Source organism: Mus caroli, chromosome 8, assembly GCF_900094665.2.
Source record: "Mus caroli chromosome 8, CAROLI_EIJ_v1.1, whole genome shotgun sequence".
NCBI classification, from domain to species: domain Eukaryota; kingdom Metazoa; phylum Chordata; class Mammalia; order Rodentia; family Muridae; genus Mus; species Mus caroli.
This window is the reverse complement of record NC_034577.1, coordinates 59,996,160-60,021,807: the sequence shown is the minus strand read 5'-3', so window position 1 is coordinate 60,021,807 and position 25,648 is coordinate 59,996,160. Positions and strand designations below refer to the sequence as shown.

At 40.2% G+C, this 25,648-nt stretch overlaps 1 protein-coding gene across 9 annotated transcripts in view; it reads left to right on the top strand.

The window, feature by feature from the left end:
• The window catches only part of Psd3 (pleckstrin and Sec7 domain containing 3), a 508,951-nt gene that overhangs the window by 469,617 nt on the left and 13,686 nt on the right, over window positions 1–25,648 (top strand). For all 9 annotated transcript variants that reach the window (XM_029480436.1, XM_029480438.1, XM_029480437.1 and 6 more), the window contains 3 exons: window positions 7,410–7,567; window positions 8,378–8,522; window positions 14,607–14,750. In XM_029480436.1, coding sequence (XP_029336296.1) covers window positions 7,410–7,567; window positions 8,378–8,522; window positions 14,607–14,750 — 447 coding nt within the window. The remainder of the gene's footprint in view (window positions 1–7,409; window positions 7,568–8,377; window positions 8,523–14,606; window positions 14,751–25,648) is intronic.

The following is a 25,648-nucleotide window of genomic DNA, read 5'->3' as shown; positions in this document are numbered from 1 at the left end:
TCCTCCTCCTCCTCCTTCTTCTTCTTCTTCTTCTTCTTCTTCTCTCTCTCTCTCTCTCTCTCTCTCTCTCTCTCTCTCTCTCTCTCTCCTTTTCCCTCTTCCTCTTTATTCATTCTCCCTCCCCTCCTTCTCCCCCTCCATCCCCTTCTCTCTCCCTCTCCACCCCCTCTCTGCCCAGAGCATGCCTTTAGCAGCTTGTTAATTAAGTCAGATACTGAGTAGAAAGGGGAAATGTTCCTCCACCATCCTGATGCTGTACTTATTGAAAAAGAAAATTATGAGGAATTTTAGTTTCCCTTAAATTATTCTTAAGACTTATTAGTTTGTTTTTATTTTTATTTTTGTTTTTGTTTTTTAGATATTGGTCAATGAATCCATAATCTTTTCTCAAAGACAGTTGGTCTCACTCTCTTTCCAAGTAACTTCATACTCATTAAACCTGACTCACTTGTCAAATTTATCCTGGAAAAATTCCTGGGCCTCACTGAAACCCAAGGCCTTACTGATAGAGAGTACTCCAAGTCCCACTGTGAGGGTTGGGGCCCCTGGCAGTGGACTAAGGGGTTGTCAGTGGCAACAAAGATGAAATCTGTCTGAAGCCAGGATCACCACAGTCTTGTCATATAGAAGACAGACACTGTATGCACCAATTAAACAAATGCACAGGAAACTGCATCTTTTTGCTTTGCTCGGCTGTTCTCTCGTCTTGTTTCTACAGAAATCTAGGGCATTTTCTACTGTAACATTGTCATGTATGGTAAAATTAGGTCAAATGAGACCCAAGCCTCCCTTCAGCTGTAAACTTGTGACTTTCACATATATGCTTAGTTTAGTGATAAAAATGGGCTTCATTGACCTTGCTGCTGTTCCTCCTGCAGATTTGTTGATAGTCATATTTTCTCTGTGCTGTGTTAGAAATAAAAACAGATGAAACTGGGTGACTTTAGAAAAATAACTGGAAATACTAGAGTTTTTAAATGATAGCTATCAGATTGTAGGAAATATTTATTGCCATTTGTGAAGCAAGCATTGCCATTTGTGAAGCAAGCATTATTGGACAACTTAGGGCATTTTGTGCATTGGTATTTTTGTGATTTTTAAAACCAAGCCTTTCTCTCTAACTGTGACATAAAGCTGACAGAGATGGTTATGTGTCAAGTGGTCTGAGCGAGTGAGAGCAGTTAACAGTCATGTTGTAGTCTTACCTGTCTTAGTTACTAATATTTCTATTTACAACCTCATGACATTAAGCAGGGGAGCGTTCACAGTCTTTTTTCATTGTTCTCAGTGGTCATCAAGAGTATTTCACTTGCTAGAAATTTTAAATTACATATATCAATTGCAACTATTTAATAAGGCATTAAGTAAATAATGCTTTGACAAAAAGAGAATCTAAGCATGTTTTTCGTTGATGTTGATGAGTTTTGCCCCTTTCTATATTGTACTTTATAGTACCTGAGAATAAAATATCTTTAAATCTGGAGCTAGAGAAAGTACCCAAGGAGCTGAAGGGGTCTGAAGCCCCATAGGAGGAACATCAATATGAACTAACCAGTACCCCCAGAGCTCCTTGGAACTAAACCACCAATCAAAGAAAACACATAGTAGAACTTGTGGCTCTAGCTGCATATGTAGCAGAGGAAGGCCTAGTTGGTCATTAATGGGAGGAGAGGCCCTTGGTCCTGTGAAGGTTCTATGCCCCAGTATAGGGGAATGCCAGAACTGGGAATGGGAGTGGGTGGGTTGGGGAGTAGGAGGAGGGTGGAGGGGATAGGGGATTTTCAGAGGGGAAACTAGGAAAGGGGATAACATTTGAAATGTAAATAAAGAAACTATCTAATAAAAAATATCTTCAAACCTGATGTAATAATTTGTAGATCTATGCGTATTATGATATGAATTCATAAAAGCTTTAATGAACAAACATTATAAGAGAAAGAACTCTGTATTTCCTGCCTTAAGTGAATGTAAATAAGAGCCTTGTGAAATGGCAGGATCACTGATTGTTAGTATGGCAGAGTGCTCTAATGAGTCATGCTACAGAGAGCAGTGCAGATTGCAGGGAACACTGGGAGAGTAGCGTGTTTTCAGGCATCATTTTCACCTTCATTCGTTGGAGAAAATGGGTCATAATTGCATGTCACGGAGCACTTTCTTTCCTTATAGAAAATGTCTTGATTGGATTTATCATTCTCTCTGTTTTACATCTAGTTTCCACAGCAAACAGTCTTGGGTTTGAATTGGTTTGATTACAATAATTTGTGCCTTATTCCTTCCTTCCCAACCCTATCATTTAAATACTGTCCTATAGTTTAAGCAGTAAACACTGAAGCTATCAGGATGGATTGAAGTCATGTCTTCTCATTCTCATTGCCAGACTGAGCATCACCACACTTCCCAGCGCTACTATCATGGTGTGTGTGTGTGGGGGGGGGGGGGGGGGGGGGGTTGAAGCTGCTACTGCTTCTCCTCCTCCTCCTCCTCCTTTTGAGTAACTTGAGTTACCCAAACATATCTTATTGTTACTATTTTGCATTTAAGATGAAGATAACGTTGTTTTACTATTAACTGGAAAAGTAGATGTTGACAGACTTAAAATTCCTAATGTTGGTTTAGTCCTAATAAACAGACCCCATCTTCCATTTCTGCACTGTGTGAAACATTCTTCCCAGTATGAACTGGAATGTGTCTTAGCGTGCCTCCGTCTGCCTTGGGATAAATAGTGTTGTCTAAACGCTGATGAGTCAGCTTTTGAGAATTATGTTAATCATTTACTGTGAGCTCATTTGCAAAGGAATGAGGTTAGTTTTGGCTCATATTTCTAGAGGCATGGGCTCTGACCAGGGCTCTCTAAACTACAATAATACCATGGAAAGACATTCATGTTTCTATGATCCTCTCCCTCTCCTAGGACTCCACCCTACTCTCCTGATTCAGTCACTACCAAAAGCCCAACATCTAAATGCTGTAGTTAGAATAAATTTCCAGCTTTTTGAAGAGATGAGTGTAAGACTCTGGAAATTAAATACCTGCAATAGATTGGGAATAAACTAAAATTAAACAAAAGATTGAAAGAGAACAAAATGGCAAGTGCTGTTAGCCTTTACTTACAGCATCCATGATAAATGCTGCCATTTATAGTCACTGCAGTTTTACAGCAGTCTAGGAACACTGTGCTTTCCACTTAGTTCTAAATGAAAATATTAACAGAGAGAATATACACCAAGAGTAAATAGAGCGGTTTCAAGTGCTGAGGTCATTGAATGCTAACAGCAAACAACTGGCCTTGCTTATTATTATAGCAAGCAGTTTTGTTAGATACTGTAATATAGGTGCGTTAAACCTATGAGACTAGCTATGACTACCTCAAGGGGGACTTAAAGAATGAGAGAAGGAAGGGGCCAGTGGCAAGATGGTCATTTAAAAACAAACTAAAGATATTGTCTCCATTAGTAGAGATATTTTCACTAATTTGTAAGAGGAGAAACGAGTATTAGTGAGTTTAACTTACCGAAGGTCACAAAGACATTATCAGAGAGCCAGGTATTTGAACATATAAGCCCTAATTACAGATATCCATGCTCGGAACCACAATTCGTTAAGGCTCTTTTGTCCATTTGGCAGGATGCAATGAAGAGATTACCATGGAGTGTGCAAGAGCTGTCAGTTAGTGCTGAGTACATCTAAATTGCAAACCATATATCTCTGGAACAACCATTACCATTGTGTGCAGTTGTGTCATTTACCTGCAGTGATAGTTAGCCAGACATTTTATTGACCACATAAAGGAGCATCCATGAGATTTTTTATTTTTTAGACAAGTACAACCAAGCAAAACTTACTGAATGCCATGAATAAAGACAAATGTCTGTGAGATTTCTAGTAGAAAATATAAGAGAAAAAGAAATTTACATGGGGAGATGGTGTTAAGTGCTCTAGGAAAGCAGAGAGACCTAAATTCAGATCCCCAGAAAACACACACACACACACACACACACAGCAGAAGCAGCAGCAACAACAGCAACAAACAAAGCCAAGTATGTTACATGTACCTGTAACCTCAGTACATTGGCTTAGGGAATGGTGGACAGGACGACTAGTAAGCTAGGGCTTACTAGCTAGCTAGCCAAGATGAACTGGTGAACCTCAAATTCAGTGAATCTCTCTACCTTCAAAAGACAAGGTAGAGGGTGATTGAGAAAGACACCAACCTTGACCCCTAGCCACCACACCTGTGCTTATTATATTTATACACATGCACATATACTATATACAGTACACAGAATCTGAATGCCATTGGGCCTATTATATTGGAAAGTAAATGAAGAAAGAATAGAACCTGCATACTGTAACAAACATGAGCAGAAAGGATTGCAACTGAGGAATTCTATATTCATCTATGCCTGTCACAAATACCCTGAAAGATATTTGAGTAGAGTTAGAGTATATGACCCCCATGGAGAAAAGGCTTGAAAGATCAAAGGGATAAGAAGAGAGTTATCAACACAAAATAAAGAACTAACGCAAGTGAGCAGAGAGCCATGGAGCACAACCACATCCAAAAGTACGAGGAGAGGAAACAGTAACGTGTAAGACAAAAGACGGTTTCTTGAAACGGAAAATTCACAATAAATATATTTTAGTAACATTTCAAAATAAATTGTACTAAAGTATTCCAGCCAATTTTGGAATTAGTGAGAACAAGAAAGGTGAGATAAAATGAGTGAGGAGTTTAAAAAATCACAAAATTTATGTGGAAGATAGCTTTTGAAATTTCCACCTTACATGAGTAAATACAGAAGTTGATAGAAAAAATAGTATATAATGTTGGGGTTATTAATACTTAAAACCTAAATTCACTAAGCTGTGTAGAGACTAACTTGTAAACTGAAAGTTATTAAGCATAGAGGGAAAACTCACATTGCCTCTGCAGTAAGTGGGAAAGGTCAGGGTGTTCTCTAAAGGAAATGGACAATGGGAAAAAGTATAAGGACAGGAAGAGGCTAATCAATATGTTTAATTATAAAAACTCGCTTATTTAATAATAATGTACCTTTTCAAGGAGTATAAGCAAAAAACAACATGCACTAGGCTATGTGAATCCCTTTAATAACTGAATGGTAAATAGACACTATAGTCAACATTCTCTGATCATAAGCCAACAAGTAAAAGTATGTAATGACTCATAACTAAAGCTTTAGGCACATCTATAACTAACGTCAAAGAACATATACAAAAGTAAAACTATAGATTACCTAGAGGTTAATGTGAGAAAGACACAATTTATTTCTAAGCAGTGTTATACTGTGTAACTCATACTCAAACAAAATGTATAGCCTTAATAAATCCTAAATTAAAGAAGAAAATGGACAGGGCATGATAGGACACATCTCTAATCTCTGTGCTGGGAGGCAGAAGCAGAAGGATTATTGTAGATTAAGGCTGGACTCTCTGTTTAGTGAGTTATAAACAAGACAGAGCACGCAGTAGTTCTCACCACAAAAGACCAAGAAAGGAGAAAGATGAAAAATAAGATCAATAATCATCTCTTAAAAATACATATAGAAAAGAAAGAAACTCAGGATAATTGAGGGGAAATCCTGAGTTACAGAGCCCAGAACCAAAAGAGGTTCATGTGCATTCTAGACTAACATCTGAGCAGGCCGGTACAGGTTTGGTGGGAAGTCGTGCTTGAGAATGAAGGAATGCATAACTCCCAGGGATCCGGTCAGGGCTGATCATGTCTCTCACTACTGGTATTTCTCTCTTTTTTTCTCACCTTTCTATCTAGAAACAGAGTACACTAGCTCCAGGGCCATGCATGCAGGAGTGTGTTCAGCATTGGCCTAAGGCTAGAGGGGATTTTATACTCAGGCTACCTCTGCTTTAAACTCCTACTCAGCAATATGTCATGTGAAGAGAGTCATAGGTTTTAGATTACTGAGTCACTGCAAAAAGCCTTTTCAAAAGTGCAGGGATCCGTCCTAGTGCAGATAGATTGCAGTTACAGCACTGACAGCAGCACTCTGTCCACGATGTGTCAGCGTACATTAAATGTTCTCTTTGCGTTGTCTTTTGTTCATCTTACCTTGCCACAAGACTTGGTCAGCAGCAAATCATAATCCCCGAGCCTTTATCCACCAAGGTTCCTTGTGGGTGCCTTCTGGAAGTTGTCCTTTACTGCTGTAAGTGTGGGGAGTCCTTCCGTGGCTACTGCTATCTCTGTCATGATTAGAGGAAACCCTTCCCCTCTCAGCTTGATGCTGACAGGGACCGTTAGCGATCAACATGCAGCATGCCTGGTTCTCATTCACTTTGAGTAAATTCTGGTCACTAATATATTTCAACTGTTTACATTTCTATTGGTATTGGTGGAAAACAAGACAATGTGAGGGAAAATTGCTCTTTTAAAAGCCTGAAACAATGGGAACACTACTATCCTGTCTTTCATACATTCACTATGAGTCAGAAAGTGATAAAAGGGGTGTGTGTGTGTGTGTGTGTGTGTGTGTGTGTGTATGTGTGTGTGTGCACGCACACTGTTGATAGTAGAAGTTTAATAATCATCTTGTTTTTGGTGATCTATGAGAAATGGAGCCGAAGCTCCAGTTACATGTACTGTCATAGCTTGTATCACATGCACCAGATAGATATGGTGTTTAATATTGGATTTACCCTTTATTTATTCCAGTGAAGCCAACTACTAGAAAAAAAACTAATTGAAAAACCTATTTTAAATTCTGATTATTATTCTACTAGCGAAGTTTTTGTTTGGGCTGTCATGTTTGGATGGTAGCAATACAAAAGAACCTTTGAAAACTCTGAACTGTGTAGACATTGTCAAAAAATAAAATTATATATGCATAGCACCATCCTTCTTATGTATTTTATACCTGTTTAGAAAAATAGAGTCAAGCTTTATCTTAAAATGGTATTTTTGTCTTCATCAGAAAAGCTAAAGAAATTGCTTTATTTCATTTGTTCCTTTTGGTTTTGATAGTATTTACCACCTCAAAAGACAGCCTTGGGAACATAGAGTGTGTTCAGATAAAGTATTTCTACCATAGGTACAATTCCATTGAAGGTAACTGCCAGGCTCTGCATGGCCCATTTGTTTCTGAAACCCACTCATACTGCCTGTTGGCCCTGGCCCTGATGCAGGCTCCAAGGATGTGTATGTCTCTGCAGCCTCCTCAGCACTCTACCTCCATTAGTGTAGATCGGCCTCACTGCACATAGTTCAGAAATGGGATCATCTGTTCCATGTACAAAGTCATCAAGAGTTGGTGCTCCCGTTGCCTGTTCCCAGTATTGCCATGGATTGTCTGAAAGGTTTTCCTTCCCTTTCCCATTCAGATCTTGACCAGGGGTCACGCTCTTGTGCTTGTGTTCTTTGTGTCCATGTGCAGGATGAGTATAAGCCAGAGAAGTCTCTGTCCGATGAAGACTTGAAGAATGCGGTGAGTGTGCACCACGCTCTGGCGTCCAAGGCCACTGACTACGAGAAGAAGCCGAACGTGTTTAAACTCAAGACTGCAGACTGGAGGGTCTTGCTTTTCCAAACCCAGTATGTTTGTTGCTTTCATTCTTATTTGGTCTTCGTTTCCTCTCCCTATACACACCTCTTTCTCCTTCTCCTCTACTTTCTCCTCCTCCTCTTCCTCCCTCTCTCCATGTAAAGGCAGAGGAAAAAAAACACCAACACTGATCTCCATACTCATTCTCTCTCTCTCTCTCTCTCTCTCTCTCTCTCTCTCTCTCTCTCTCTCTCTCTCTAACACACACACGCACGCACACACACACACATCATACATACATGGAATAATGAGAGTTTATAAAAATGCTGTCATAAACACTGATATATGAGTCTTTGTGATCACTATCTCCTGGGTCTTGTGTACCTACCTGGCAATAGGGTTACTGGGTTATATTATAAACGTGTAGTTAATGTGTGAGTAAACAATTAAGTTCTTTCCCGCAGTGCTCCAGCATGCTTTTTTATATTTCTTTTTTCACTGTGTATGCCTGAGTTTAACTTAAAAAAAATTGTGACTTAAAGAAGTTAATTTTAATATTAATTTTGGCCTAGACTACCTTCTAAGAAAAAGTGGATACTTGGCAAAGAGTATATCCTGTTTTCCCTATGTATCTCCCAGAGAGCACCACAGCGTACTGTGATGATAATGTCTGTGGCCTTTCATTCCCACAGTGATTGCTGATCACTGTTGAGAATGGTCATCTTCAGTGAACCAGTGAAGTTTTGCACTAAGAACAAATTATTTTAAAGTGCCATTTTGAATTAGTAATGAGCAAAAGGCAAAGTGTAGTCTACCTAGACACAGCAGTATCTGAACGTACATATCTCTTCCTCTCGAAGGAGTCCAGAGGAAATGCAAGGCTGGATAAACAAAATTAACTGTGTGGCAGCTGTGTTTTCTGCACCGCCTTTCCCAGCAGCCATTGGCTCTCAGAAGAAGTTTAGCCGCCCACTTCTGCCAGCCACCACAACAAAATTATCCCAGGTAAGTCAGTGTGATCATGCCCTGTGCTGGAAAGCGTGCTTTGTGGTGACATTAATATTAACTAATTTTATTAGTTTTAATATAATTTTAATTTTAATGTTGAAAGATTGTTCATATTTGGTCTGTCTTATAAGATAAACCTTGCAGGAGTGAATTGCAGGAATGGGGTAGATGCAATGGGGTTGTGCCTCAGCTTCAGCACTTCAGACCTGTGCGTGCTTTTTTACTTTTTAGTCCTAATTTTATGTTACATGACTTAGGGTTGGGGCCATATCCTGGCTTGGTAATGAGCTTTTTGCCCTTTATCCATTACTTTCCTTTTCCTGAGTGTTTTTCTGAAGAATAAATATAAAAGTATTCCCATGATTTCCTTCTCACTCTTTAGTGAGAGCAGGGTAATTCCAGTTTAATTCCTCACCCTCCAGGAAGACATAGGAAGATTTGGTTCCACTAAACTCATCCAAGTCAAGAGCCGGAGCTCTTTTTCACATTCATTTTCCATCAACTTCTCTGCTGTTGTCAGATTAATCAAAAGATTAGCATACCCTAACACTGTCAGATTAATCTTCCTAAAGATTATCATACCTTCTCCTCAAAGCTGTGTTCTGAGGCCCTGCCAACATTAAACATGTCTGAAATAGCCCCACTGCCATTGGCTAGTAAAGGATTCTGGAAGTTACTTTGATGTCCTTATGAAATTCTTGTTTCTGAATGTAGAATTAATTTCATCTAGGATGGGCCAGACACTGGCATTGAGAAGCAAGTTACCTGTAGTTCAGATGGGTGGACAGGAGAGAATCGTAAGCCCAGAACGCTGTATGGCACAGAGGACATGACGGTTGAGCAAAAGAGGAAGCATGAGATCTGATAGGAAGCTTAAAGGAAGCCAGGCTGTTATATGATGTGTAATATGAGGGATACAGTTGATCAAAGGAAAAAGCAGTGGGGTACAGGAGCTCTGTATGTGTTCTCATGGCTTACGAGGCCTTGAGATGAGCAGGAATATTCCTCCGAGGTAAGCAGGGCCAGGCCATGAAAGGACTTGGTCCTGATCTGTGCTGCTGTATCAGAATACCACAGAGTCAGTAATCTATTTAAAATCAAAACATGGAAATCCACTTCCTGTGCTGTGAGGTCAGGGTCCTCTTGCTGTATGGTAATCTTGGAAAGGACCACTTGATGACGAGAATAAGGGACTGAACAGGAGAAAGTTGAGGGTGTCACACTGATTCTTAGCATCCACACCTCTACTCAAAACAATAGTCTTAATAACACACAAGTGTGAGACTCACTAGACCTAGTCACTTCTTCACGGCCTGAGCCCAATAATGCCACAGTAGAAATTAAACTTCCATGTACATTTTGGAGGGGGACACTAAACCATTGCATGTTTGCTATGTATAAGATTTTGGATGTCTTGGTAGCTCCCTAGTATCCTTAAGACAATAGCCCCAAGCAGGATAAGAATGTGATCCCATTGGTAATGTAGACATTTATATGTTGCTATATGATGGGAGAGTTTAAAGACGATAGTACTAGAAGCACAAGGTCCTTCAAGGAGTGTTAGTAATCCAGAAGGGGGATTGTGAATGGAAATTGAAACCTCCATTCATGTACTTGGGCAGATCTAATGGCTGGGAAAGATGAGAAGAGCTGCCACCTAGGTTAAAACGGCTGGGGACTGCCTGATTCCTGACTTAGCTTGTGGAACACTGCCTCACTTTATCCAGACTTCCCCACTCTGCTTCTCTACAGAGTTCTTTCCTAGGACCTTGTCTTCCTTCTGATTCTAAATCCTGTAGTTCCAGGGCTCAGAGACAGACTAAAGTACTCAAGAACCAGTTTCTATAGTTATTTAGGTGAGAATAAGTAAATACAGAGTGTCTGTGTTAAGAAAAAAAAAAAGAAGGCAGAAAAATCAAGACAAATGACCTCTGCTATGTGGCAGAGAAGTCATTGGTAAACTTGGTACGAATATGTTGGCTGGAATGATGGGAGGTAAATCTCTACTGGTCTTCTTTGATGATGGAATGCAAGGTAATAAGGATGGAGAGGAAGGGATGGGGCACAAATATATTCATAGTTACAGAAACATCAGTAAGAGAAGAGGCATGGCTTGAGGAAAGATCATATGGTGTGAGATTTTAAACTTGTATTAGATATTTACTCTATAAGCATTACCTGAGCCATATAATTAATCAGCTACTTAAACGGTATTCGGGATATTGGAGACAAGCATTAGGGAAGAGTGATATTTAATTTTCATGTATAGTATGTTTGGTGAGACATTGCCAGATCTTCTTGGAGGTCAAACTTCATCGTCTCCTGTTGAGAACTACTGCTCTTCCCAGTGACTGTACATCTGAGAGCTTCAAATTGACAGACCCACAGTCTGATCATGGCCTCCTGAATGCCAGAGGCTTTGGGGTAATTTGAATTTTTACAGTGTATAACAAGAAGATGAGCACTCTTAATGGAAGGATAAACAATGTTAGGAAAATCAAAGGTCCAAGTAAGAGTGGTTGGTGCTTTGAGCACATTTGTTCATTATCCTGTCACTGGTGAGCTTTTCTTGAATTTGTTCTTGTCTTGCCTCCAAAACATATTAGCCTGGATTATTAAGACTGATTGCTGCCAGTGTGGCACAGCTCTTCCTGAACAGCTCTGCTGTGTAGGAGTCACCTTCTCTGTTGTTTTCTTCACAGTGCTGCCAGAGTACATTTTTCTTCTGTTTGGTGGAGAGACTACTTCAAACATTTAAAGTTCCCCCCTCCTTCTGGTGTAGCTGTCCAAACAGAATATCATGCCCCCACTCCCGCACACACACCGCACGCACACTGGATAGTTTATTGAGGACTTTTTATACCCACCAAAGCAATCATTTTCAAGCTTGGATGCATACAGAATAATCTGAGAGTTGTATCACAGGCCCAGTTTGCATACCTGTGATAATTAAAGTTCATGATGAGTCAGAAAGGATGCATGTGCCTCAGATATGCAGGTAGCTGGCTAGGTAGATAGGTAGCACGTACACTGTGTGTCACTCTCTTCCTTCCTTAGGCCTTTCACCACTTCTGGATGCTTGTATCACATAAAGTGACTGTTTCTTGTATCTAGTCCTGTGGTCTTCCATTCATTTTCTTGTAAAAGTTTAGAATGGTTAATCATTAGATACTAATCACTGTACATTAATGGAGGGCAAACCACTGGTAAGAAGCAAGAGTCCTGTGCTCACTGTTCACACTGAAATATCCACCTGTTACAGGTGTTTGGTATCGAACCTAGAGCCTCTTGCATGCTAGGCAGGCACTCTGCTGCCGAGCTACACCCAAAGTCCTTCCTTATTGTACCCTGTGGGTTAGCTGACAGCGGGAGTGCAGTGAGCCCACTGAGAAGACATGGAGAATGTCTGTGGTATGCCACATGAGGAGTCATTCTTGTAGTTGCCTTCCTCATGGTCAGAACTATACATTCACCCCACCCACATTTATTCGGTGTCATGTCATTGTATACTGTATCTTATATCAAGACACCGCACTGAGCCTCACTGATGTGTACTGTTAACCCTACTCCCAAAAGTTAAACAAATCCAGGTGCACTGAACACATCTGTAATTCAGCTGGGTGGGAGACTGAGTCGGGAGAACTATTTCAAAGCCAGCCTAGGCAGTATTTCAGTTCATTAAATATAAAAAGCAAAATGTGAAATGCCCTTCAAAATAAAAAATACTCTTGGGTAAGAGAAAATGAAATCTCATTTTACATTTTAATTGGCAAATAAGAATTGTCTTTATTAATAGTTACACGGTGTTTTTATAGTATGTATGCATTGTGCAGTGATTAATCAAGCTAATTGATATTTGTGCCACTTTTGTGGTGAGAACATTTGACATACTTTTAGCAATTTCAAAATATGCATCATAATTATAGTTTGCTTGAGTCACAACAGAATTCTTGAATTTATTCTTTTTCACTGACATTTTTGATCTTTGACCAATATCTCCCAAATCCCCAGAATCCTAGGGTTATATAGCCAATAGTCTATCATCTAGTATCCTGTGGTGTGACATTTTTTAGATTTCACATAGAAGTGAATACATGTAGTGTTTTCCACGTGTCCATGTTATAGTATATGTCTAGAATTTTTTAAAGCTGAATATATTTGTTACATTTTGATCACTAATGGTCTCTGTTGTTGGACACATAGTTTATGTCCATATCTTAGACACTGTGAGTCATGCTGCAGTGACCATGACAGTGCATGCATCTCTTTGACATTATTTCTTTCCTTCAGTTATATAGTTGGAATCCTCATAGTTCTGAATCCTCAAGAAGCAAGGTCAGGGTGCCAGCAGGGTCACAGTCTGGAGTAGCTCCCTAAGGGGCTTCATATCATTGGTGCCCTTACTTGTTGCTGGATTTCTAGCCTTTCCTTGGTGTTTAGCATGCATACAGAGGGATCAAGCTTTCTAGTGTCTCCCTAGGACACTGGGCCTTATGACCTCATTGGCCTTGATGAGACTCCCTCTTCCAGTATGTGTGCTGGGTTTAGAGCTTTAGCATACCCATTTTAGAAAGACATCCATCTGTGACATGGTCTGTATGTTCCTTTATAGAGCATAACAGATAGATGAAAAAGTGTAAACCAAGCTCCTTAAGACATTTTCATTGGCTTTTGGCATCATCTGTGAGGAGATGATGAGGTTGCCATAATCTCCACTATGTCTCTCTGTATCCATTCCTTGCCAGGATCTTGTTTTCATCCTCTACTTTACTTTTCTTTCATTATTTATTTTCTATTTGAGGACCTTAAATGTGCAAGTTATTTTCTTTAGGCTCTAGAGATGTCACTATTTTAGAGGACCCTAAGATACTGTGTATGACTCTGGGTAACTTTTTACTTAAAAAATAATTCTTTGTAAGTATTAATTTTCTGGTAACTTTAAAAATTCATCTCTATCCAGCTGTACAAATTATATAATATAAAATTATGTTTCTGTTATATATTTATTGGTTATTTTGATTCTTTTTCATCTACCATCCATTTATTTTATACTGCACATGTAAAATTGCTCAAGATTGTGAACAAATTTTCATGGAAAAGCAGAATGCTAAGCAGCTACACAATTGTACGGATGCCAAAGAATTAAAATAGCTTTTGTTTCAAGCATGGTTAAAGCTGCTGGATATGTCTTATCCCAATCATGAGGTGGAGGCAGGAGGGCAATGAGTGAGTTTCAAAACCAGTCTATTCTACTCAGTGAGATCTTGTCTCAAAAAGAAAGACAGAGAGGAAGGAGGGAAGGAGGAAGGGGGGGAGGAAGGAAGGGAGGAGAAGAGGAGAAAAGAAAAGAGAAGAAGCAATTTTTTCACTATGTTATGAGAGAGCTGAGAGGCATCTTTTTAAGTAGTGTATTACTAGGTTGATACAACTGATGTCCAGGAATGGAAATCTTTCTCCACAGGATTGATCATTTTCTATTAGTTCCTGGTGTGTGGCCTAATGGTGTTCAGGCCGTAATTACTCTGTGTTTAACTGAATGGCTGCTTTGAGTCAATGAAGTTGAAGCAAGTGAGAACCTCTGCCACTCTAGGGAAGAATTTTATCTGCACATAGGTTTCATAAGAGCATTTCTTCATAGCACAATTTCTCCCCAAAAGAGAAACATTATGCAAATAAGTGTTCATTATGATAGGCAGGGGGAAGCTGACAGCATTGCTGAGTGTGCATGAAGGGAGAAGCCAGGCCATGTGGCTCAGGAAAAGCACTTAATTGTTCAGCTTGTAATTAACATGTTTGTCAGGGTTTCTCCTGAGAGGTCTGGTACCCATTTGGTGACAAGTTCAAATGATAAAGAGCTCAGAAATCGTGTGGCTTTGTGACAAGAGATGGGCTAGTAATGTTAGTCCCTGTTGCCATCCTAAAAAAGAATATTCTAACCCTGGCCTTAAGGGGTTGGAAGGACTTAGGACTAATGATAAATGTTGATAAATTGAAGTCATTAAGCAGAAAGGATTTTATAGGCTTCCTGTGCTTTTCTTTGATTATTTTCTGCCCACTGAATGACTTCTTAATTTCCTGTAGGAGGAGCAGCTGAAGTCCCATGAAAGCAAGCTGAAGCAGATCACCACTGAGCTGGCTGAGCATCGCTCATATCCCCCAGACAAGAAGGTCAAAGCCAAGGATGTTGATGAGTACAAGCTGAAAGACCACTATCTGGACTTTGAGGTATGGCTAACCTAGATGTTACTAAGTGGTGTTTTATGATCTGTCTGTGAAGTCAGCACCTCATAGCATTCATGGTAGTGAGCTTGACTTGTCCTGGCTCCAATTTAGGACGTCCTAATATGACAGGAGCCCTTCGAGCCTCATGTGTGTGGTTTTATTTAGGCACCAAATAAATATCCAAGTGATGGCCAGTTCATTCATGTCAAACAAACAGCCTCCAAGTTGGAATAGGGTGCACCTGTGACAAGGGTAACAAAAAGAACAACAGTAGTGGAACCATGCCAGGGAGGACAGCTGCTTTCTGTGACCCCGTGTTTCCTCCAACAGAGTTTAGGTCAAAATGAATACAGTGGAGGAAATGAGCTGCAACGTGAGAGGAAGCATCTGCTCTTCCTGCACACCCTTGCTGCTCGGTGACATCAGCACGCTTCTCTTTATCACCCACCGCCATGCATTGCAGAAGGGACTGCGGAACTAAGACTTGGCTCATTCATCTTGAATGAGATGAATGCCAGTGTGGTGAGGAGAGAGGCAGATATTCAAACCCAAGCTGAAAGCCTTATCCCTAGGGCGCCCTTCATCTAAGGTTGCTCGCAAGTCAGTGCCAGCATTCTCCAGCCTTCGCTCTTGACAGTCACACTCAGATCCTTAAAGCATCTTTTTCTACAAGATGAAAAGAGGAAAAACTATATGTTCCATTTGTCTGTCACACACTCTTCTTTCATAACTCCTGCTGTCACTCATTGCACCTCTAGACTCTTCCATATCCTTCATTTTCCCTCATTCACTTATTATATGGCATTTCTTCCTCAGGACTGAACCTGGGAGCATCTGAGCACTCACGTCTTAACCTTGTCTGCAGGGCTCCACCCTGTGCCCTCTTTGCCGCAGCCATTGCCTGGGTGCCTCCTCTATGCCAGCCTGGCTTCCATACCTCTCACAGGAGACTAGAAGTTGCCTCCTGTCCCATAGCTGTCCCTGCTGTTACAATCAAGTTCCAGACATGAATCTGAGAGGGTTTGCCTTTCTCTCCTATCTTGACCACATGCCTCTCCACATACAGTGGTAACTAACATTTCTCCCTGCATGTGCATTACTTTGTTCAGCTACTCCTGCCCCTAGTATCCTTCCTATGGTTGTCATTTTGTGAGACCATCTGGGTAAGGCCCAGATCTCTCCTATAAAAATCCTGTCTAGACACCCCATCCAAAATCAATCTACTGTGGAACTCGCCGTGAGTGGCTGTATATTGAAGTTATATTAGTCTGTCCTTGGGTCTTTAGTGGATCCCATGGTCCCCAATGCAGTATGTCCAAGGCCCTGCACTTGCTTGTTGATTTTCACAGAATGTCCTAGAAGTTGCTATCTGAGTCATCACTGTAGCATTGTATCTAAGACAGAAGGCAGAGCCAGAGCCACACACTACTCTCCTCGGTGGCAAAGGAGTCCTTGTTCCAGTCAGATGTCATACAAGGAAAATCTTCTAGTAAAGTCTGAAATTTTGTTATCTAAAACTACCAAAGCCTTACCAGCAAAAGACTTGGAAAATTAATAAAAGGAAAAGGTGAATAGCAGCTCTTCTTTGACAAGGCTTGTCACTCCTGGGAATCCTAAGTTCTCAAAAAGCAATCATTATTCTTCACACTTCTGTAGTAACAGGAAGCCATGGGCTTGGTTTTTGTGTCACACTTTCTAATTAAATTTCCCAACACCTCACTCCCTGGCTTCTAGGACTCATCACCTTGCTTTGAGCCCTTGGCCCTTTAAGGGGAGAACCTACCCCAGGAGGTAGGGCCCTTTGAAAACCACAGGAAAGTATCCACTGCTAGGCAGAGACCAGTGTGTGGATCTTCTGTGGAGCCCTTTTCTTGAAAATGGAGCCCAGGGAGAAACAGCAATTCCATACCCTGAACCTTGAAAGTAGAGTATCTTTGGGGAAATCAGGTCTTTCTTGCTATTGTTACCTCCTCAAGGAATTTGAAGATTGTATTCCAGGACTTCACTCATTAAAGTCAAACTCAGGATGAGGTGTCAAGTATGTTGAATTGTCTGTCAAGCTGCATTAACCTGTGTCAGAAAGGAAGGTCCAAAGGGCACTTACTGTGTGAATTTCATCAAAAACGTTGTGTGTGACATGAATAAATACTCTTGGAAATGTGATTCATTGTATTTCACTAATTCAGATGAAAATTGAAGTAATGGATCATGTAGAATCTACTGTGCTGTGAGTTTAGCCACAGAATTGGTCTCCTGCGGGGTGCTTGGAGAGGCTGTTGTACAGTATCTTTTTCTTTATTAGCGATTCCCCTTTAATCACTCACTACTTTCCTGAATAAAATGTAGGCAACTATTGGCCAGTTTGTATATTTTTCTGACAGCTCTACCCAGATCCTAGAATATTTTCCAGATTCTTGATACACAGCTGAAGGACTCAGTGAAACTTTATCATAGGATTTGATGCTATGTTAGCATCCAAGAAGTCAGTGCACTCAGAAAGCTTAGTACCAATCCTTTATAGATAGACAGGTCCATGTGTGACAGAAAATCCCATTAACAAGTGAGAAGAGAAGGCCTGCAGGTCCACAGAAGCCCTGAATGGTCAGTGACAAGAGGAAGGTGCTAATCCAGGCAGTGTTCTCACTGGGGATGAACCATATGGTCATCTCTCTCAGCTCCAGAGTACTAACTCTCACCTGCTCCAGGGCTGAAAGCTTCCTTTGGTTTCAGAAGAGTTCTTGTCATTTTCACATGCCTCAGAAAGAAGAACACTTTTTTTTTGGCAGAATATGAACTTGCTGCTGACAACACCAGGGGCGTTCCTATGCTTCTGCATTCCAGTTATGTCCCAAGTTGCTTTAAGGACAAGCGATTCTTCATAGCAAGCCAAGTTCATAGCTCTCTGTATGGCTAAGAATTCCTGCAAGCCCTCCCCACAGTAAGTAATTAGAAATCCCAGTAAATGTGTAGATTTAGGACTTAAAGAAATCTACACAATACAGAGAGATTTATATCGTAGCCTTGTAGGAAAGGGTTTTTGTTGTTGTTGTTTGTTTGTTTGTTTGTTTTACCTAAAACAGCAAATTTTACTGAGAACAGGCTATAATTAACTAACCCTGTACTCTCTCTCTGACTAATATTTGGTGGAGAATGGACAGTTTCGTTCTTGACTTAATTAGTATGTAAAGCTGGGGACTTCTTCCCTCTTCTTTCTTTCTTTTTTAAAAAATATTTTATTTATTGATATTATGTATGAGTACTCTATCTGCATTCATACCTGGATGCCAGAAGAGGGAAGGCATTGGATCCCCATTACTGATGGTTGTGAGCCACCATGTTGTTGCTGGGAATTGAACTCAGGACCTCTGGAAGAGCAGCCAGTGTTCTTAACCCGCTGAGCCATTGCTCCAGCCCAGCCTTTTTCTTAGAAGAATTTTGTTGGAAAGTTTGCTTTTAGAAGGCATATTCTCGGAAATAGTTAATAACATAATAAGTACATAAGCACACACACACACGCACACACACACACACAAAGGAAACTTAAGTATCAGCCATAGCCACACGTCTTTACACATTAGTTTATTTCTGTTTTATTCAATTCTAAAGTGTTTTCACTGACTTCCAAGCTTCCAAGTTACTTTAGAAAATATATGAAGATTTAGAAGGAAGACAGATGGTTTGTAGACAGAATAAACACAAAGGTCCCATCAGTGAAGCACAGAGGGCTGAGGTATGCTGGGAGACAGCTATGTGCTTGAAGCAGCAGCATCTTCAAAGTTGTTTGATGGCCTTGTCCTCAGCCTCAGTGTTTGGCTTTGCTTCCTTAAAAACAACAGCAACTAGAAGATGAAGACATTGCTTATTTCAAGATGTGTCTCATGCAGTACTTAAGATAGTTGCAATAGGTAACTGATCCTTACATTGAAGAGACCTGAGGAGAGAGAGGGAGGAGAAGGTATATCAGTATAAACCCCCAAATCATTGCTCCACTGGGAAACAGTCACTGAGGAAGGTGGGCTTGATCTCAGCCTCACAAAGGTGACTGTAGAGCCACCTGTAAAACTGAGTGCCACACAGGGTGCATGGACGGTGCGTGACAGTACATGTGCTTTGATTGCAGTGTCAATTCACTTAAGCAAAGGAAGCTCTTTCATTCCTGCGGACTCCACATCACGTTGCATCCTATGGCTCCACATCTGTCTTAATGCTTAAAGGTGTCCAAACCTCAAACCCTGTTACTGAGACTGCAGCCAGTCATTTAGGACTAAAACTCTAGTTGAGTTGTTGGATACTGGCTTCAGAATTCACCATCCCAATATAGTCTGAGTGCCACATGAAATTAGTATGTCATAAATTTAACCAATTCTGTTGGGTGGTAGGTCCTAATAAGTGAATTCAGCTCAATGTTGCTCACTCACTCCTGGCTGCTCTTGCCTTCTGCCCTGCACTCTTGTATTGTACTACATGAAGACTCATAATTCTTTGTTCATCATAAACTTCCCTCCTCAGCCATTCTCTATAACCACATAGATTGATAGACAGCAAGTACAGAGAAGTAAAACTTTTTTTTTTTTAACAAATAGCTGGAATGTGGGTGTGACTTTGGAATTGGGCAATGGGTAGCCAATGACAGATCTGAGATAAATGCAGGGAAGGCCCAATTGTCAGGAGTGAAGCATAAAGATAATTCTGTTAAGGGCTCTGAGAAAGGAAGCTAACTAAGGTGTGCCTCATGTTTCCCAGAGAGTACTTCAGTAGTACTTGGCATAACAGAGACAGACTCAAGAAGCACAAAGTCTCAGAAATGATAACTAGTACTAGACAGGGAGTCAAAGCCATGCTTGGTAAATAGGTGCAAAGCAGAGTTGTTTGTAGCCTAGGTCATTCGAAAAGGCTGATTTAAAAATTGATAAATTCCAATAAAAGAAGAAGTTTGTAAGCAAAATATTGAGAAAGTGGCTTGGCAACCTTTAATCACATATAGTAAGATGAAAGAGGACCAAAATTAAAGATAGAATTTAATCATCAAATGAAAGCAGAGAAAAAAGATTTGGAAATGTTACAGCATGATCCTATAAAGTGTGAAGAGTCCTATTTAGGAACACAACCACAGGGATAGCCAAGCAGCTAGTTGCTGGAGAGGCAAGCCTACATAGAAGAGGTCATTGGAACAATGGGAAAGAGTCACAAAGGCTATGTCAGATGTCTGAAGATCACAGCTCCAGTAGTCTTGACTACTAACTTCCAGAGAGGAGACCACAGGATCTTAGCGTGTAGGGGGTGGGGGGGAATCACAAATTCCTGTGTAGCATCTCTCAGCCACAACTATGGCTTCATCCTCTACTTGGACGATGTAAGTCATAAGCTTTGGTAATTTCCTTACAGTACCAACTCTATGGGTCTGTGAAATGAAAGAGCTTCCATCATCTCCTCCACTGAGATTTCAAAGGAATCTTGAGGACACTCAGTGGAGATTTGTCATAGAAAAGCAACCACTTCAGAGCCCCAACAAAGATAATGTCTAGTGTAGGTGTGAAATTAGGTCCTCTACAGAGTCGCCATAGGAGAAATACCTGTTGGTGCTTCAGAGGGGAAGCCCTCAAGACTCCATAACCATAAAGCTACTGGTATGCAAATACCAGCATAGGAAAACTTCAGGCATTAGACTCCAATCTCCATGTAGTTTTACTGCCTAGACTAAGCACAGCAAAGGATTGAGGCTGAATATTACTAGCCAGGGGCCTTCATCCCTAGGCCAGGAGACAGGACATGAAGTTGAGATTTCTCCAGCTTTAAGATTTAATGTTGTTTTCCCTGTTGAATATGGACTCACATTGGAACACAACAAAACATTTTTCATGTGTTTCTGTATCCTAAAAAGAGAATGCCTAGAAAAAGAATAAATACCTTAGAAGGAGAAAAGGAATAAATACCTTAGAAGGAGAATAAAGTATCTTTTATTTTGTGAAGTCTGGTGATTATCACAACCTCTCTGATGAAGATGCATCTTCAATTAAAATGAATTTATGCTTTGAGTACCACCCATATCTTACTTACATGAGATTCTAGACTGAAGAGGTTGCTGAGCTGTGGTATTTGCTAGGTTAGAGTATTGAATACATATTTGGCTTACTTTAAATTTATGCCAGGCTTGTCAGAACATACCCCACATAAGGAGCATGCAAACTGGGTAAGAGATTCAGTATTCTGCATTGTGAGAAAAACTTGAATTTTGGAAAGTAAAAGTGGAATGTTGTCATTGAAAGTCCCTAAATGCATGTGTCATACATAAGTCAGAAGAGCTCATTAGGTCATGACAGCTCTGCCTTGACAGGTAGATTGCAGTCATTGTCCTAGACAAGGTTAGTTCTATGAGAAGGGCTTTGTTAGAAAACTAAACATGTCCTTAGCTTGTTGTGTTTTGCACCCTCCTGTCCCTCTTCCTCCTCCTCCTCCTCCTTCTGCCATCAGATGACAGCAACCAAAGGTCCTTGCCAAGTGCTATGGCAATGCTCTTAGACTTCTCAGTCTCCAGAGAATGAGTCAAAAAATTCTGTTAGAAGTTATTTACTCTTGGATATTTATAATGGCCCAAAACTGATAGAAACATGTTCCTTTGTGCTTAGAAGGAAGACACTTGCTAGTTAATGTGTTCTCACATTTTTATTAATCGTAAGAGTGTCAGCTTCTCTTATGACTGAAACCAGGCATTAGAAGCTTCCTTGACTTAGTGGGCTGGAGTGCAACTAAGTCCCCTCTCCTAAATTGTGACCCAGAGTAGCATATGCTCATGACTTAACACAAGGAGGACCCACACAGGCCACATGCCTGCAGAAGTCAATTTTAGAAACAACAAATGTCTACTATAACAAGACATAACAATATTTTAAGAGAGAATATATTAAATCTAAAAAATCTGGGGCATTCTTAAAGATGCATTCTTTCCTGAATTTTATTTGTCTTGTCAATTAAATTGACTTTATTTCTTCTCAAGCTGGTATGTTTAAGGACAAGAATACATTGCCTACAGTCATTAAGGGAAAGTGTCTGAAGGCCACACAAGTATTAATTAGAATTGGCTAAGCTTCCACTGTCTGATTTTTGTTTCATAGTTGTTAGTGGGTAGTTAGCTTGATATATTTCCTTTTGATAAAATTCTGATTACTTCCTCATGTTGCTCATTTTTCATTTCTCAACACTGTACCAGTAATTTCCAGAACGGGAGCTCTGCAACTGACGCGCTTCCCATTCCTAAGAGCAATGGAAGGCCCATTCCAGCCCCCTGCCAAGAGCCACAAAGCAGCCAACCTTTGAAACATTATCTAGATACTAAGTTCCTTGTTCTTAAAGTACAAAGACAAGAGTTATTTCCCTTTAGCTCCCTAGTGACTAATAAAGAGAAATCCCATTAACCTACTTAGAGATAATTGGTACCCCTAGTCTGTCTCTGTAACTGGGTCTAGCCTGGAACTGTATCCTTTGAAGACAGCATCATAGACATAGTGTCATGTGTTTGGACTTGAGGAACCAAAATAGCACAAGTTAATAGAATTTCTGGAAATTTAACTTTTTTTCCTTTTAGTTGAAAGATATCTTAAATTATGTACAAAGATAGAGACCAAAAATCAGCAATATCTAGATGTTCATCTCAGGTCATAATAGAATCAAGAATCTTTGTTATTTGTAATTTCATATTGTATTACACAATGAAAAAGGACTAAGAAGTCTTGAAGTTTAATCTTTCACTGATTACAGTTGCCAGCAAAGGGAAGAAAGGCCTAGAAACACATTCTTTGAGCTTCATTTAAGGAGAAGTTGGTGCCTTGCCTTGAGAAGACAGACTAAGCATTCAGTTATTTACTTGAAATGACTCAAACCCTAAGTCTTTTCTTAATCAGCTGTGCATATGTTCCTAAAGCAGCATCTTTAATGGCTGTCATTTTCCTTTTGCTTAACACGACATCCAAAGGAAAAGGAGATGAGAGTTAAAAAAGGGAGGGGGTATAATTAGCAGAGACCGGGAGTCATCTGCCTATAGTTCTGGAGTATCTGGAGAAAGATGTGTGAGCCAGAGTCAAGACCAGCAGCATATGGCACTGAAGCAAGACGCTTTCTCAAAAAGCAAAGCTCTGTACTAATCAAAACTGTGTAGTTCTGATAGCTAGGGCATAGCTCAGTCATCGAGTGCTTACCAGGTGTGCATAAGGTCTTGGGTTTAATCCTTAGCACATGAATACAGACAAACAGACAACAAAAACTTAACGTGAAACTGATGTATATATTAAAAATCAGTTGTGGGGGAGTGGTTCAGTAAAACAGAAAAGATCCCAGAAATGAATTCCTGAATATAAGTGTGATGGCTATTCTTGGTTGTTAACTTGACTACATCTGCAGTGAACTAAATCTCAAGCAGCTGGGTACCCATGTGAAGGATTTTTTTTTCCTTAATTAAATCATTTGAAGTGGGAAGATACATCTTTAATCCAGATCTTTGGAGGGGAGAAGATCTACCTTGAATCTGGGCCACACCTTCTGCTGGCAGCCTACATAAAGAACATGGAAAGGGTGCTTTAGCTCTTTTCCTGCTTGTTAACACTTTCCCTAGCAAGTCCATTCCTTCACTGGTATCAGAGCCTACTTCTTAGGGTTCTGGCATAAACTGAAGACAAGCTGAGACATCCAACCTCATGGACTGAACAACTACTGGATTCTTGGATCACCCATTGGTAGAGAGCCATTGTTGGACACGTGGGACAACAGCCTGCAAGCTAGAATGACTGAGAATCTAGTTGCTTCTCGACCCACAAGGCTGGATGCCTCCGAAGTCCCGTGTGCTGCAGACCTGAAGGGCTTCTTAAAAACTATGAATCTTGTCTATACTTGAAGGCTGAAGAACTGGGTTTTGATGGAAGCAGCAGTGATAGACAGCAGCTATAGAATAGATAGGCTCACCAGCAAGAGGCCAAGGCAAGCAGTCAAAAAAGAACATCATTTCCCTCTAACCTCTTTATGTCGGGGATACCTTTCCTGTTCTGTCAATCCTTCCAGAAAATGCCTTTTACAGACTTACACAGAAGTATGAGTTATTTGACTCCAGATTCAGTCAAGTTATCAATGATGATCAATGAATACACATGCAGAGCACACAATTACAAATACTGCGTGATGTACTTACATTCCTTTGTTTCTGTTGCTGATAATTTCACACAGTCTGAATAAGTAAATAAGAGATTCATTTTGGCTCATGGCTGTGGTTCATAGTTAAAGGCTGTATCTGGACCCACTTTGCTAGCAGATTCCAATCAGCCAAGTATAGGGCATTGTGAGACAGTATGCATCATGTGTTTAAAAAACTTGGCCAAATTAACTTTGATTACAGATTTGATCATAAGATAAACCCATTTACCTGCATTAATCCATTAATCCACTAGAGAGGGCAGGCTCTTTATCACCTCCTAAAGGTCCCACTTGGCCCTACTTTTTAATATATCATAATTGGAATGTAATTTCAACATAAGTTTTTGAGAGGACAACCTGTATTCAAAGTATATAGAATGCTTCAATTTCAAAGAATAATGAAATGGGAATCTATTGTGAGTGGGCAATGGACAGGGTAGCTTGGACCAGAGTACCATCAAAGCTTGCTCAAGTTATGCTTTAAGGAATGCCTAGAGTATAAAGAGACTGATCGGCCCATCATGACTAACACTGATGGATTTTGTACTGTGTAGTTGTGACAGACACGCTGTAGTGAAGGACTCTGGAAACTGGGGGTGAGGAGATGGCTTAGTTGGCAAAGTTCTTGTCAAGCAAGCATGCACATATTAGTTTAGACTCCTAGAACCTCTGTAAAAGCAAGGAGCAAGTAAGCATATGTACCTCCACCAACTGGGGAGTAGAAACAGATTACTGGAGCTCACTGGTCAGCCAGGCTGGTTAAACCAGTGAGACCCAGGCTCTGTGAGAGACTGTCTCATAAGAGCACTGAGGGAGAAATTCAAGTCAAACTGTGGCTTATGTACATGTGCAGTGTGCCTACTGCATGAACATGTACACGCACACACACATACACACACACACACACACACACGCACACACACTGATAGCAAAAACATATTTTTAAGGATACAGTGGATAACTTCAGTTAATTCTTATAGAATCAGGAGCAAAATCAAAATATAATTCAAAAGATTATTAACATGAGTGTATTAAATGTTGGGTTTTTTTTTTAAAGGTAAAGTTTTTGTCATAGAGAGGTAAAGGGAAATTTTACAGAAATAGCAAGCAGTATTTCTCTAGTTTATATCTTGAGCAAGTAGAAGCTTAGTTTTGTATACCTATGGTTCAAGACACAACTTGTTTCACTTTCCTGAACAATACATTCCTGAATTCCAGAAATCCAGTCATCAGTCAGGGTGAATTTCTCACCATTGATTAATTTTATACACATTTATGCTCAAAACTGTTACAAGAAGACCTGGGTGCTACCATTGAGAATAGGCACAGCCACATACCATTGGTTGCCCTGTTTTTGGGTGGAAGCTAGACAGTCATTTTTTGAGCTTTCTCTTAGAACACAAAATGTTTAGTATTTTATTTTCTAAGTAAGCTTTTTATAGGTTCTTAAATTATAAATTTTTAGTTTAATTTTTAAAAAAAAGAGCAAATACTAGTGTAGACTGCAATGATGGTAGCTGCAGTGGAGAAGGTGCTGGTCCGCAGCAGTCTAACTCTCTCCTTCCCAAGCCTCCCCTCCCCCACAAAGAGAGGATAGTCTACTCTGGAGCAGGAGGACCAGTGGGTAGGGTAGGGTATAACTATCTATGTCCAGTCTGCTCACCTGTTTCTCTAAAGACCCTGTAGGGAAGGAGGAGTCTTTAGTAGGGTATAACTATCTATGT